Source organism: Macaca thibetana, chromosome 7, assembly GCF_024542745.1.
Source record: "Macaca thibetana thibetana isolate TM-01 chromosome 7, ASM2454274v1, whole genome shotgun sequence".
NCBI classification, from domain to species: Eukaryota; Metazoa; Chordata; class Mammalia; order Primates; family Cercopithecidae; genus Macaca; species Macaca thibetana.
In genome coordinates, this window is record NC_065584.1 from 17,032,715 (window position 1) to 17,047,647 (window position 14,933).

Genomic DNA, 14,933 nt, shown 5'->3' on the forward strand with positions numbered 1-14,933 from the left:
TCAAATTGGTCTCAAAGTTGGGTTTCCGAAGTGCCGAGGTCTAAAACACCAGAAGGGCTGAAGGCCATTCCTCCAGGGTGGAACTACCTCCCCTGACCTCAAAGGCGGTGCTTCTCTTGCTTGTTTCTTGGAAAACGTACTGACCTGAGAGTCAACATATTCCAGCAGAGCTCCGCCTGGTGTCTTGCTGCCGCCGACTCAGTTATCCAGAGACTTTGCCCCACTTTGCGTGGCCTGCCGTGACTGTTGGGGAGGAAATTTTGTAGCTGATTATTAGAATATTGAAGAACTTGATGGCTAAGATTCAGCTTGGAGCTATCCTTTTATTTTATTTTTTGGTGGGGATGGAGTCTCACTCTTTTACCCAGGCTGGAGTGCAATGGCGCGATCTTGGCTTACTGCAACCTCTGCTGCCGGGTTCAAGTGATTCTTCTGTCTCAGCCTCCCAAATAGCTGGGATTACAGGCACCTGCCACCATGCTCTGCTGATTTTTGTATTTTTAGAAGAGATGGGGCTTTACCATGTTGGCCAGGCTGCTCTTGAACTCCTGACCTTGAGTGATCCGCCTGCCTCAGCCTCCCAAAGTGCTGGGATTACAGGTGTGAGGCACCACGCCCAGCCTTCTTGGAGCTGTCCTTGAATTTTAATATAATCACACAAGATCCATTTCTCATTGCGTGGCCCATAGGACAGAGTCAAGTTCTCCTTCCTAGCGAATGGGTGTGGCTTTACTATTCTAGAAGGTGGTGGAATTGAACTATGGAAAGTGACTGTAGACCCTGTAGGGCCTGAGCAAACTGTGCTGTATGCATACGGTGAGCATTATGTGTAGGACGAATGAATGCAGTCAATTATGATCTTTTTGGAATTTGTGCCATATTGACTATTTCAAAGCAATGACTTTGCTTGAGTCAAGGTTTGGAATCGTATCGTATATTCACATAGTCCTTCAAGAGGAAAATTGAGAAGACAGATAGTTTCCAGTGCACTGCCAGGTTTTACCTTATGTGATTTGAGCCTCACTGCTCTGAGAGACAAAATAAATGGGACTCAATTTTTTGGCAGTTCATGAAAACAAGGTAACCTCTATTTCCTGTGTCCATCATCAGCTCCCACAATACTGCCAGAACCCATAAGTTTTGTAAGCTTTAGAAGAAATTAGTTAGATCAAGGTCTTATACCCAAAGCCATGGTGTCTGGGTGGCATTTGTGGGCCTGTTCTCTCCTGGTGGTTTTTTTCTGGTGAACTGAGTACACTGGGAGCTCGTGATGGGAACCCACGGTGGAGGTGGACCCAGATTTGACGCTTGCAGGAAAGGTCACTTGGAGATGACCTTGGATTTCCAGCAGAGAAATCTATCATAGCAGAGAGTCCCTAGGCCACTTGTCTGTCATTGTGCAAGGCAAGGAGATAGTGAATAGGATACCTGTGCCACCAGCTGCTCTGTAAGGGGACAGGTCCAGGAGATGAGGGATGCTTGCCCACAGCAGGTCCCCACTTTCTGTGTGATTGGTGCTCGCTTCCATAGGTCCATGGCAAACAATTGAACAGCCACAAAGTGTAAAGGCTCCCTCTTATCCGTGAGCCTCAGTCACCCCCGCCACAGGCAACCACTGTCACCACTTCTGTGCATCTTCCAGAAATCTCACACGCTGCACTTTGTCCCCCACCGCCCTCTGAATGTGCTACCTGGTAGGTCAGTGCACATCAGCACCTGTAAGGTGACTTATACTTTGTCACGGCTACAGAGTATAAGTCGACTGTATGGTTAGACCGTCATTTGACCAATACTCTACTGGTTAACATTTAGATTTGAATCTTAAATTCAGCTGATAACATTTAGATTATTATGGCAATTTGTGCCAGACTGACTCTTTCAAAGAGTCCATATGTAGAACTGCTTGAGTCAAGATGTAGAATCATATCATACATTCACATAGCCTTTTAAGAGGTAAATTTACAAGAAAACAGCTTCCACTGCACTGTCGGGTTTTACCTTATGTGGTTTGAGCTCCCCCGCTCTGAGAGCTAAGTATCTCTAGTATTTTGCCATTACGGATAATGCTTCAATAAGTATCCCTATACGCAGTCTACCCTTTACATTCTCGGGTTCTGCATCCATGGATTTAACCAACCTTGGATTAAAAATATTTGAAAAAAATGTGTCTGTACTGAACACGTACAAACTTTGTCTTCTCGTCATTATTCCCTAAACAATACAGTATAAGCACTATTTAAATAACATTTACATTGTATTGGGTATTTTAAGTAATCTAGAGATGATTTAAAATACACAGGAGGATGTGCATAGGTTATATGCAAATGCTGTACTATTTCATATCAGGGACTCGAACATCATGGATTCTGGTATTCGAGGGAGGTCCTAGAACCAACTCCCCATGGATACTGAGGGCCGACCGTGTATTTTTTTTTAATCTGTAAGATAAACTCTAAACAGTGGAACTGATGCGTGAAAGGGAGTGTACTCTTTAATTCTGATAAGTTTTGTCCATTGCCTTCCGCAGAATTGTACCAGTTTACATTCCAGTCAACAATGTGCTCATGTCCACTTTCTCCCACCCTTGCCAACAGAATGAATTCTCAGAATCCTTGATCTTTGCCAATCTGACAAGTAGAAAATGGTATTTCAATTTTCTGTCCATAGCTTTTGACCATTTATCTTCTTAGATACTGAGCTTTTCCTTTTTATTTCTAAGCATTTATTGTGTGTCAAAGAAATCTGCCTTGTCTCTGAAATAGGTGCTGTAAACATCTTCTTCCAAGGGTTGTTTGGGTTTTTTGGGTTTTTTTTTTTTTTTTTTTTTTTTTTTTTTTTAGTTTTTGTCTTTTTTGCCACTTTTTAAAATAAATTTATCAATTTTTTCTTACGGCATCTGTGCCTCCCATGATATTTGGAAAGAAACCTACCCATGTTTATGGTTTCTTCTCCTAAAAGTTCGAGGTATCGTCCAGTGCCATTTGTCTAGATACTATCCTGTAAAGAAGGTCAGAGGAAGGTTATTTTCTCCATTTGTGCAGTGTGGGAGCCCAGGCTGGAAAGAAGTGAGCACCTTTGCAGTCTCGCTGTGCAGAAGTCAGGAGAGTCCCACTAGAGCATGGGATGTGGGAGACATGGTTCCTTGGGAGCCGTTCCTCATCTTCCTTGAGTGCACACCTTACTGCTGGCATTGGAAACTCGCATGTCCACAGCCCTTCAGCACTGAGCCAGGGTCTTTTCCAAACCAAACAACTTCTTGGTGCCCATTTTTCAATTTCCACCTTAGGATGGCAGCTAAAAATGACTTTGCGGTAGGTGGTTAATTTCTGCTTGTTACTTACTAATAATTATAGCTTTCACTTTGGCACCTCTCATGGTTGAAACCAGTGGCTATTCTTAGATGTGCAAGATCAGATTTTCTGATTTCTGCTGGAAATTTAAGGCTGTAATACTCTCACAAATTCCTTGGCCCTGGCCTGGCGTGGCCTGGCCTGGCCCCTTTGCCCAGACTCCTCCCAGGCACCAGAGGTTGCATCAGCAGGGCCAAGGGGTAATCCCGTAGCCTTGCCCCGTTCGTGACGAGATGAAGACAGCTCCCAGACAGGTGGTGTGTGCAGTCACTGTACAGGGAGAGCCTGTGAGAGGGAACACGACGTCCCTGAGCGTCAAGCCTGTCCTGCTAACGTTTACCACACACTGTGGATGTGTCAGATGCTATTCCAAGGACTTTAATATGTCTTACTTTGTTCAGCCCTCATAATAACCTTATGAGGTATAAATACCCATATTCACCCCATTCCATAGGTGAAGAAACTGAGACACAGCTATCAGGTCACTTGCCTAAGGTTAAATGGCTAATGAGTTAGAAAGCCAGAATCTAAATCCAACCAGTGTGGCCCCAGAACCCCAGCTCCAACCCACAGTAGGCACTCAGTTGTCAACACAGTATCGTCTAGCATCTCCACGTGCCACAGTAGAGCAAGGCACTGGAGTCCTATGGTTATGAAGACAGACACAGCTCCTGGCCTTCATGGCATTTGCAGATGTGAAACAGAACAATGACAGAAGCACTTAACTCCCTGTGCTGAGTGCTGGGGGGAGCACTGTAGGCCCCTGTGACCCCTCATAACACAAGGGCTCCCCGAACCAGGGGAGCCAGAGGGGGCCTGCACACACTTGGGCAGTGACCTCAGGAGTGACTAGCACCAGGTCAGGGACGATGGAGGCATAGAACAGCACATGGGAAGCCCTAGGGGCAGCCTGAGCTCTGAGTGTTAGAGGAATGCTGGTCCCTGGGGCATGAACGCTGAGGAGTAAGCAGTAAAGCAGCCAAGGGGAGCCAGGAGAAGGGCCCAGACTCAGGTCATGCCAGCACCCGTGGTAGCCATAGTAAGATCTTTTACTTAATCCTAAAAGCATGGGAAAGCTACAGAAAGACTTGAAGCAGGAGCATGAAAGGACCACTTTCAAAAGATCACTCCAAGCTGGGCACTGCTCAGAAGGCTGAGGTGGGAGGATTGCCTGAGTCCGGCCTGGGCAACATAGCAAGATCCCTCTCCGGAAAAAAACATCACTCCAGCTAAATGTGGAGAATGGGACGGAAGGCAGTCAAAGTGGACGCCGGCAGAGCAGGAAACTGGGAGCATTGGTCCAGGTGGTGGAGGAGAGCAGCTTGGTCTACGTTCTCAATGGAGATGAAGAGAAGGGGACCCTGAGATGCCTTCTGAGGCAGAACTGATGGGACTTGTAGGTTGGATGTTGAGGGGTGGAGGAAAAGGAGGAATACGGAAGGAAACCTGAGTGTGGGGCTTGAGGCTGTGGATGACTGGTGACACCATTTGCTGCAGGGAGGAAGCCTGGGGAAGAACTGATGAGTTGGGGTCAGGGAGGCAGAGACTTCAGAGTCCCACTTGAGCTTGGAAGCGTCAGGTGCCTGAGGACAAGGAAGTCAGGATGCCAGGCAGGCGGCCAGATGTTCCAGTCTACATTTCAGATCTGGGCTGGAATCATACCTTTAAGAATTGGGATTTAAAGCCCCCTTTAAAGGCCTAATATAGGTGCTAAGACGGCCTAAGAAGAGAATGTAGATGGAGAAGTGAAAGGGCCAGACTGAGACTGAGCCCCTCCACATTTAAAGGTTGTGGAGCAGCCAGGTGCAGTGGCTCATGCCTGTAATCCCAGTACTTTGGGAGGCTGAGGCAGGTCAATCATCTGAGGTCAGGAGTTCAAGACCAGCTTGGCCAACATGGTGAAACCCCATCTCTACTAAAAGTACAAAAGTAGCCGGGTGTGGTGACGGGCACCTGTAATCCCAGCTACTTGGGAGGCTGAGGCAGGAGAATCACTTGAACCTAGGAGGTGGAGGCCGCAGTGAGCCGAGATCACACCACTGCACTCCAGCCTGGACAACAAGAGTGGAACTGTGTCTCAAAAAAAGATAAAAAGCTTGAGGAGGCCGGGCGCGGTGGCTCAAGCCTGTAATCCCAGCACTTTGGGAGGCCGAGACGGGCGGATCACGAGGTCAGGAGATCGAGACCATCCTGGCGAACACGGTGAAACCCCGTCTCTACTAAAAAAATACAAAAAACTAGCCGGGCGAGGTGGCGGGCGCCTGTAGTCCCAGCTACACAGGAGGCTGAGGCAGGAGAATGGCGTAAACCCGGGAGGCGGAGCTTGCAGTGAGCTGAGATCCGGCCACTGCGCTCCAGCCCCGGCGACAGAGGGAGACTCCGTCTCAAAAAAAAGCTTGAGGAGCAGAAGGAGAGCCACAGCAACTGAAGGGGAGTGGTCGGCAAGGCAGGAGGAAAGCAGCGCAGACGGCATGGCGGCAGCCAGCGGGGCAGGAAGGAGCCCATGCAGGGAAGGCGAGAACCTGAGTCTGACTCACCAGTTACAACGCTGGCCCTGCTGCACACTAGCTGTGATACCTGGGCAAGCTATTCCCACTCCCGCTGAGCCTCAGTGTCCTCTGTTAAATGAAGAGAGTTAGGACCACCACATAACATAGAAACACTAGCAACTACTAAAATAACGATTTTTAAGGAGGATGTGGCCAGTGGGCAGGCCGCTGAGAGGTTGGGTGTGGTAGAGACAAAAGCATTTGCTGGACCTGATGTATGGGAGTGTTGGTGATGATGACGAGACGGGATATAGTGGCGTGGTGGAGATGGATGCCATCTGGTGTGGGTTGCAGAGCAAATGGCAAGTGAGGAAGTTGAGGCACAGAAGGTGCACAGTTCTTCCAAGAAGAATCCCTCTGGAGCAGCAATGAGGGATGTGACGGGGAGCCTGCGGCTTGAAGGGGGCAAAGCCCGTTGGAGCACGTTGATTGGGTGTGCGGAGCTGCGTGGGGACTGCAGAGGCCGAAGCCCATTGGAGCACGTTGATTGGGTGTGCGGAGCTGCGTGGGGACTGAAGAGGCCGAAGCCCATTGGAGCACGTTGATTGGGTGTGCGGAGCTGCGTGGGGACAAGAGGCTGAAGCCTATTGGAGCACATTGATTGCCAACAGGGATGATCAGGTAAAAATGAGGCTCTCGGCATCCAGAAGAGAGGATGTGTGGAGGTGAAATGAATGCCTCCAGCAAGAGTGTGGTGGGGTCCAGACCACAGGCAGAGGGGTTGGCTCTCAGCGACAACGGCAGAAGAGACGCAGAGTGGATGGAACAGAGGACACAGACGAGTTGTTGGTTTGGTGGCCAGAAGAGGCTTGGGGTCCACTTGGCTGGCTTTTGACTTCTCTCTGAATGATTTGTCAAGGCAGCCGAGGGGAAGGGTCAGGAGTCAGAACAGCGGGGCTGAGGCCGGGAAGGGCTAGTGCCTGTCACTGCTGCAGCTTGGGGAGGAGGAGCTCATCCTGCTTTGCCACGGGGCCCCTGAAGAGGGGATCTCTCTCGACAAACTGACATAGCCGGACGCAGACTCAGAAACTAATGGCAGTTGCACAGCCCCATCCTGGCAAAGACATTTGGCTGGGCCCTCAGTGAGGCCACAGCCTGGGCTCTGCTCAATTTCAGGGTTTCAGGTCCCAGCATGGGGCCTGGCCCAGAGAAGCCCATGGCAGGACGGCACCTGGAGACAAAATCACTTCCTCCTTTCACTTGCTAACCCTCCTCAGACAAAGAAAGAATCAAGGCTAAGTCCAGTGAGAGCTGACAAAGCTGAAGGCCTCTCTAGGCCTTGAGGGCTTGGAAGGGTGACAGGAGACCCATCAGGACACAGGATCCCTTTCTGCTTGGCCCTTGTGCTGATTTTTATGTGAAGAAGAAGGTGGGCTCCAGGAGCATCCTCTGTGCTAGCAGACACCCTGCGATCAGTGGGGACCCCTCGGCCCTCCACAGCATCTCTCTTTAGGGGGGCAGGGTCGGGGTAAAGGACATGGTTTGGAGGGGTCAGGGAGCCTGCTGGCTTGAGCTGCGAGGTTGGGAGGTACCTACCGCTGTGGGTCCTCTCCGTCACATTTCTCTGCCAGGCGCAGGTGAGGTAGAAGATCTCGGGGCATTGAACTGCTCCTTTGTGTGCGTTTCCAAAAGATGTCCCTTCTGAGTAGACTAAGCCCCCAGAGGGAGCAGCCTTGGCTAGTGGAGGACGCCTTTGTGAGAAGGAAAGGGCTTCCTTGCATTCCTTGGGGTTGGTGCAGCCCTGTCCAGGCACACACAGCCTGCAGTGGGGCCCAGGCTGGTTGTCAGCCCTCTCAGCCCAGTGTCTGTGCACACCCTGCACAGCCAAGCCCAGGGCAAGCCCCTTGCAGCTGACATGAAGCAGGGGCTTGACAAGCATTTGATGGATGAATGAATGAATGAATGAATGAGGAAACTAGACCTGCGTGAGCTTCTGGGTGCATCTAGCACCAGGTCCCCCAGCCAGGAACACCACTTCACGCTGAGAAAGAAACCTTCACAGTGTAGCTCAGCCCTTTTCGGATCACATCTCGAGTCTGGTTCAGCAAACTGTTCCGGGAATCCCTCTGTGCGCAAGGCAGAGTTAGGGTGCGAGGAAGGAACAGGCTTGACCCAGCCCTCCAGGAGGGCTGGCACACTTGTGGCTCACTGTGACAGGGCAGATGGGGCTGAGGGTTGTCCCAGAGCACACACAGGGTGGAGGAAGAATGGGAGGGTGAAAAGTGCTTGCCCTGGGTTTCTGGGGGGTCCTGGGCAGAGGGAAGCTGAAAGGCATTTGGGGCAAAAGAGGAGGTTGGAAAGGCGGCAGGGCCCTAATTTTGAAAGCCAAGCAAAAGCATTTGGGCTCTGTTCATGCCAAATAAGCTTTGTACACGGTGGGGAGATTTTATCCACAGCATTTTTCATAGTAACCCAATAGCAGGGACCAACCAAGGGGTTCCTAAGAGGACATTCAGAGCTCATGGAGCTCTCAAAATGAGGTAGGAAGTATCCACGCCCCTTTGGTGAGAGGCAGTCAGCCACCAGCAGCCAGGACAGAATGTCTGTCCCTGGAACCTCTTCAGAGAGTGACCTTCCAGACCCTGCCCTGCAGCTGGAGTGCCGACCTTGCGCTGAAGAGCATTTTCTTGCTTTCTTGTTGCAGCTGATGGCATTGAGTTCTCGTTGGCAGCTGATGGCACTGAGTTCCCAGAGCCTGCTTTGCTGTGCTTCTGTTCCTTTGGTACCAGTTCTTGTATCTCTTAATAAGCTCACAAGGCCCTTTACTTTTTTTTAAATTGAATTTACTCCTTGGTGAAAGGAACAGGGAGATTTCATTTGCTGTTGCTTCCCTGGCCTTCACCTGTCTTCATTGACCTGTGCCACAGAAATGGCTGCCCTGCTCTGACCACACCCAGCATTCATTAATCTGCAGACTTTTCTTAAGCACCTACTAAGTTGTGTTCTAGGGGACCGGCCTCTCGATCCTCTGCTGAGGGATACAGAGATGAGTGTGGCTAGGAGTTGTCTGTAGTTTAGTGAGAAAGCCATACAGTTTCTGTGTGGGGGGCTTTGGGAAAGTATAAATGATATTCTTTTCTTCCTGAGTTCCAAACCAATGAAGAGGAGGGAGGCAGATGGAGATCAGATCCCAAGCTCTGCTACTGGGGAGGCTGGCTGGAAAATGTGGTCCTTGTTTGGGCTATGGACTCCCAGGAAAGAAGGTTTGTCAAGTAGTGCAGGTTCATAGTCAATACTTGTGGCCTCGTTCTATCCTAGAGGCCCAGCCACATGCCTAGGCAAGAAGGCTACATCCTGGGGTGATCTCAGGGGTGGTGGGAAACCTTAGTAATCCCTTCCTTTTCCTGTCCAACTCCATCTCAGACTACCTGGTTGGTGTCTGAAACCCCACCACTAAAGCTTCATCCCTGAAGCCTAAGTGTAATTTCCTCTTAGAGACGGAATGCCTATTGCCCGAAATAGAGCTGCTGCAAGGCTCGAATGAGCCCAGTTATGTCTTTGCACCTCAGCTTGCTCACCCTGCGGTCTCCAAGAGGGCTTAGGCTTGACTAGGAGTTACCCTCACCATTCGTGACTCGCTTTGGGCTCCAGGCTTCCTGGTGAATGGAAGTTGCTGTAGGAAACCCATAGTACTGGTATAAGGCCTGTGCTCCTGACAGAAAATGCTCAGCCTAGGGTTGATCTCTTGGCACGGCCTTGTCTTGACCCCTGCCACTCTTGTGTTGTCTGATGCCTGCCACTGCCCTGGGAGAGCTGTGGGCCAGGTGCAGGCCCGCCACCTGACAGGTGGACAGGCCCAGAGAAGGTGACCGACTTGCCCAAGGCCACACACGAGGCCCAGGGCCAGGAACCAAGTCCTCCATGTTCTCATGACACTGTGGCTTACAAATTGGAAACCCTAGTGTTCCCAGTGGTGCCTCGGAGGCAGAGACGGGGGCAAACAAGAGGTAGCCACACTGCCCACTCTTAGGAGTCTTTTGTATCCTGGGGTAAGGTCTCTTTGGAAGAAACAGCCTCCACTGGTGAAAATGGTTTGAAAATCGCTGCAGGACATTGTGGCTTCAGTCCTTGCTTTTGAGCTGAAAACGGAGGGATTTGGGAGCAACCCTAGGCTGTGCATTTTCCTGCCACATCTGTCAGGGTCACAGGCCTTATCAGAGCCATAGGTTTCCTCCAGCAACTTCCACAGCACTGAAAAGTGCAATGGGGCCTGGATTCTTTCCCTTACTGTCTTGATCCTGACTTGGTTCCGTCTGCGTCTCCCATTTCCCCATCACATCACTGACCTGTCTGCATCAGACCTGAGGCTTATGCAGGCTCAGTGACCAGTGAGATGCTTGGAATCACATTTGGTCTCACGGAGGACCCCTGGAGAGCAGAATGACATGCACACAGTCTTATTGGCATTTACCGCTTTCCCTACGTTGATTCTTGTTCTGGACACATTCATCCCTGCTCTCCCATGTCGGCCTTTGTTCATAATGCTCTAAGTGGGAGAGGCTGAGCGGCCTCACCAGCCCACAGCATCTCCAGGACTGGGATCTTGGAAGTGAACCCACTCCCAGCTTGTCAGCGAGGCAGGAGCCAGGCGTGCAATGAGAGCGATGCTCTGTCCTGCTCCCCCGTGTTGGTGCCACGCTCGAGAACCCAAAACTGCAGTGGGCACATCTTCAAGTCTTTGGTGAGGGCGTCGAGGGAATTGTGTTCCTGAAAGGCATCAGATACCCCGACAGTGTCATTAGGAGGGTGTTTGTCTCCCAGAAGGGAGAGATTTTGCCTGGTCCAAACTAAAGGACAGAAAAATGTCTTCTTTGTCCCTGTAGAGTCCCCTGTGTGTACAGAAGTTCAGGAGGTACATTCTGAGTTGAGTCTCCTGAGATCGGGAGGCAGGTGTGGCTGGGCGCTCACCTTCAGGGCCCAGTGCATGGTGCTGGCATTGCCCGAGTTTCTGTGTCTGCAGGAGTCACCCAGTATGCCCCTCCACAAGCCCCTGGGCCCCGTCATCTCTGGTGAGGAGGGACTGGCAGGCGCAAGGACAGACAGAAGGTACTGTGTGCATCTGGGCCAGGCGAGGCCCGCTTTTTCCAGGGCCTTCCCTTGGGGAGAGAAGGCCTGGGGAGTCAGTCATTGGTGCAAATATCATCACCAGGGAAGTGAGGTGTTCGAGGGAGGGACCGGCCAGGCTGATTGAGGTCAAAGGGCAGTGGCATTGCCACTAACCACAGCCATGAGATATACACCAGCCATTTCCCCGCCCCTAGGCCTGAAGCTGGGAGCCGGAAAGGTGGATCTGCCCCAGCGCCTGGCCTGGGAGTGTACTATCCCAGGCATACCCGAGACCTCACAAAAATACTTACAGGGACCCGGCTATCAGGAGCTGCCGAGGCTGGGCTTTCCTTTCAGCTGAGGCGGGTGGTCAGAGAGCTCCCTGGGATGGCGGGATCCATCTGGGCCCTGAAGGAGGCTGGAGTGACGGCTTTACAGGCAAAAGCCACAGAATCGACAGGAGATGGGGACACCCACTGTGTGTGCAGAAGCAGCACTAGCAAGGCCAGAGCCTGGGGGTTTGGGGAGGCGGTAGGAAGCAGATAAGGGCACTGCGCCCGGCTCCCAAGGCCTGCAAAGGAGTCGGATGTCACCCTGGGCCAGAGGAGATGCTGTTCTCTGTGGGGGCTGCAAGCACAGGTTCTCAGCCAGGTGACTGGGGTTCTAATCCCAGCTCTGCCTCCAGTTTGCCCTGAGAACTCGGGCAGGGTATTTATACTTTCTGCACCTCAGTTTCCTCATCTGGACAATGGGGATAGAATAATAGTACCTACTGGATCACCATGCAGATAAAATGAGAACTGAGAAGGCCTCCAGGTACAAAGCACATGTTTAATGAATGTTGGCTACTATTATTGTTAGTTACCATTCATCCACCATTCATCCATTCAGCGATTCAGTGAGCTCTGACTATGTGCCAGGCACTGTTCTAGTCCCTGGGGACACAGCAGTGGGCAGCACAGACACCATCCCTGCCCTCATGTCGCTTATAGCCCACGTTCCAGTGGGTGCACACAGATGGAAAATCAGAGTACAGGGCCTCGGCCTGGCTGCCTAATGGGCAGGGGTAGAAGCCATAAGCCCCAAGGCAGAAGGGCTTTGGAGCAGGTGGCTGCCGCCCCAGAGGTTGGCCTCAGGGTTAACCTGGCAGCAGCTGTGGATGACAGGCTCATGGCCAGGGCAGGAGGCAGGGAGGGGAGTCTCTGCATAATTGAGTCTGTTTCCAAAGTGGGCTCCAGGAGATGATATGGTAAGGTGCACAAAGAAAATAGTAAAACTTTCTTTCTACTTTATTTTGTTGTTGTTGTTTTGTTTTGTTTTTTGAGACGGAGTCTTGCTCTGTCACCCAGGCTGGAGTGCAGTGGTGTGATCTTGGCTCACTGCAACCTCCACCTCCCAGGTTCAAGTGATTCTCCTGCCTCAGCCTCCCTAGTAGTTGGGATTACAGGTGCGCAACACCACGCCTGGCTAATTTTTTGTATTTTTGGTAGAGACGGGGTTTCACCATGTTGGGCAGGCTGGTTTTGAACTCCTGACCTCAAGCTATCTGCCCACCTTGACCTCCCAAAGTGCTAGGATTACAGGCGCGAGCCACCACACCCTGCCTAAACTTTCTTTTTAATTTTTGTTCTTTTAACATTTCTATTTTGTGTGCTGTTGTGGATTATATGACATGTAATATATTAATTCATACAAACATACACATAACTGGGAGATAGGGGTGCAAACCTCTTTTACTTCAGAGTATGCCAGTGGTCAAGGCAAGAGTGTTGAGGAAGGGTCTGGCCTGCAGGTGGGAGAAGGGGTCCGTGAGCAGGTGGCCCCTGCGTGAGGCTCTGGGCTGCAAACTTGACCATGTGGCCCTGCTGGCCCTGGAGAGGGGTGGGGGCGATTCAGATGTCCCTGAAGCCTCCGGCCCAGCTGACTAGAAAGATGGTGGTGCCTCCATTGGCAAGACCTCAGGAGAAGAGGCCCTGGGGCCAGGTGACGCATTCCCCCTGGATATTCGACAGGTGTGCACCTGGGAGGCAGGGAGGCCGCCCTTGGAAACACTCAAAAGGGCTCTTCAGGGAGGCCAGGGCTGCAGAGGGGTTTGGCTCCATGTAGAGGTGAGAGAGTTGAGGCCTGGGGTCAGTGGGAGGGTCATTTCCTGCTTGCTTTAAAAGCGATAGCTTGGCTTGTCAAAGGGCTTTGTCATTGTGACACAGATAAGAGTTTTACAGGGTTCACCAACTTTCCCTGGTCAGAGATGAGCTCAGGGGCCAGGTCTGGCGGGGCAGCCATCTTGCATCACGCTGTGAACATGATAGCCGCAGCCCACAGCCCCATCATACTTCTTGGCATCAGGAGAGTGGGTCAGAGGGCAGAGCTGTTGCCCTCTGAGGGTCTGTGTGCCTCTGGCCTGCTTGTCCCCATGTGCATTCTGGCCCTTTTTCTATGGGGATCAAAGCCAAGGGTAGGACCAGACCAGGCTCTGTCCAGACACTGAGGAGCCCCGTGTGGGCCCTGAGGGTGGGTGTCCTCAGAGGTTGGGGCAGGGACCAGGCAAGCCTCACTGCCCCCTGCCTGGTGGTGACCTATGCCTGCCCTGCAAGGCCTGCAACACAAGTGACTCCAGTCCCTGTGTAGGAGTGGGCAGGAGGGGCTGTCGGCGGCAGCCGTTTCCACTCGGAGCAGGGATCCGCCGGCTCCGGGCCCCTCCAGACTCCTGTGCGGGAAACATGAACATCAGAGTGGTGGCCGCTCGCAGGGCCTCAGAGGGGCACCAGGAAAGCGTGTGCCGTTGCTCTCTCCTCACAGCTGAAGTCTACATCGGCATCGGGAAGCCTGCAGAAGCCACAGCCTGTACCCAAGAAGCTGCCAACCTCTTCCCAATGTCCCACAACGTCCTCTACATGCGCGGCCAGATTGCCGAGCTCCGCGGCAGCATGGACGAGGCGCGGCGGTGGTATGAAGAGGCCTTAGCCATCAGCCCCACCCACGTGAAGAGCATGCAGCGACTGGTGAGTCCGCGGGCCCGGCTGCGGCCCCCACTCTGGCAGGGGGACAGCCCTTGGAAGCAGCAGGTAGTACATGACCCTCACACCCTCTTCTGCTTCCAAAGGCCCCATGCAGTTAGCTTGCCAGGCTGTCACATGGCCTGAAGCCAGGGAGCACTGTTTCTACCATAGTTTGTGCAAATGGCGCCCCCAGAGTTGGCTGTGCATAACCTCAGCAGCCATATCGGATGTCCTGTTAGGTGCTGTGGTCTCCTGGCCAGCGGTCTAAGCCACCCTGTGGCTCTGGATTTGATAAAGATATTCTTGTGGCCATGGGGCTTTGCGGCTGCTATCTCAGCCTCTGCGCTGCTTGCAGTAGCCACCTTTGGGGATTTCCACATCCCGGGGAGACTTCAGGACAAGGATCAGAACACTTTACAAACTGAGAGGCTCTCTTCCCTTAAGGGAGCCTGAGACTCCAGCATGTCTCTGAGGCCGTTGGCTGGGAGGGAGCATCCTACCAGCGGGAGTGTTTGGCCGTGTTGCCCTGAGAGGTGGGAGGCAGATGAGCCACCCCAGTGTCCACGCTGTGCGGGGGTGTGGCGGCACACCACGAGCACACATCCTTCATCTATAGCCTGGGCCAGAAGCCTGGGGTTGCCCTGCTGCCCCCACCCCTTGCCATGGATCATTCTTGAGAGACCCTGGAGCCAGCCACCTGGCCGTGTCGGTTTCAGTTAGGAGGGGAGACTGCTCGCTCAGGCGGTTCTGTCTGTTATGAACGTATGTTAGTGCAGCTGCCTCACCAGTCCTCTGTCATCTTCCTGTGAGGGTCTGAATTGAAACTCACAAGTTACCAAGGTCTGAGGAGCTTGTGAAAAGCTGTGCCGCCTTCTCTGGGCCTGCATGCTGGGCTTTAGTTCTGAACTGTTGTTTCATTTCTAGCAGTAGACATCGCTGATGTCATGAACTGCAGGAAAGAAGAGCCTTTTATTATAAAGCTCAGGGCC

At 52.2% G+C, this 14,933-nt stretch overlaps 1 protein-coding gene across 4 annotated transcripts in view; it reads left to right on the plus strand.

Moving 5' to 3' along the window:
• Window positions 1-14,933, plus strand: part of TTC7B (tetratricopeptide repeat domain 7B) — a 271,924-nt gene that overhangs the window by 218,183 nt on the left and 38,808 nt on the right. For all 4 annotated transcript variants that reach the window (XM_050799034.1, XM_050799035.1, XM_050799036.1 and 1 more), the window contains one exon: window positions 13,745-13,947. In XM_050799034.1, the coding sequence (XP_050654991.1) occupies window positions 13,745-13,947 (203 nt within the window). The remainder of the gene's footprint in view (window positions 1-13,744; window positions 13,948-14,933) is intronic.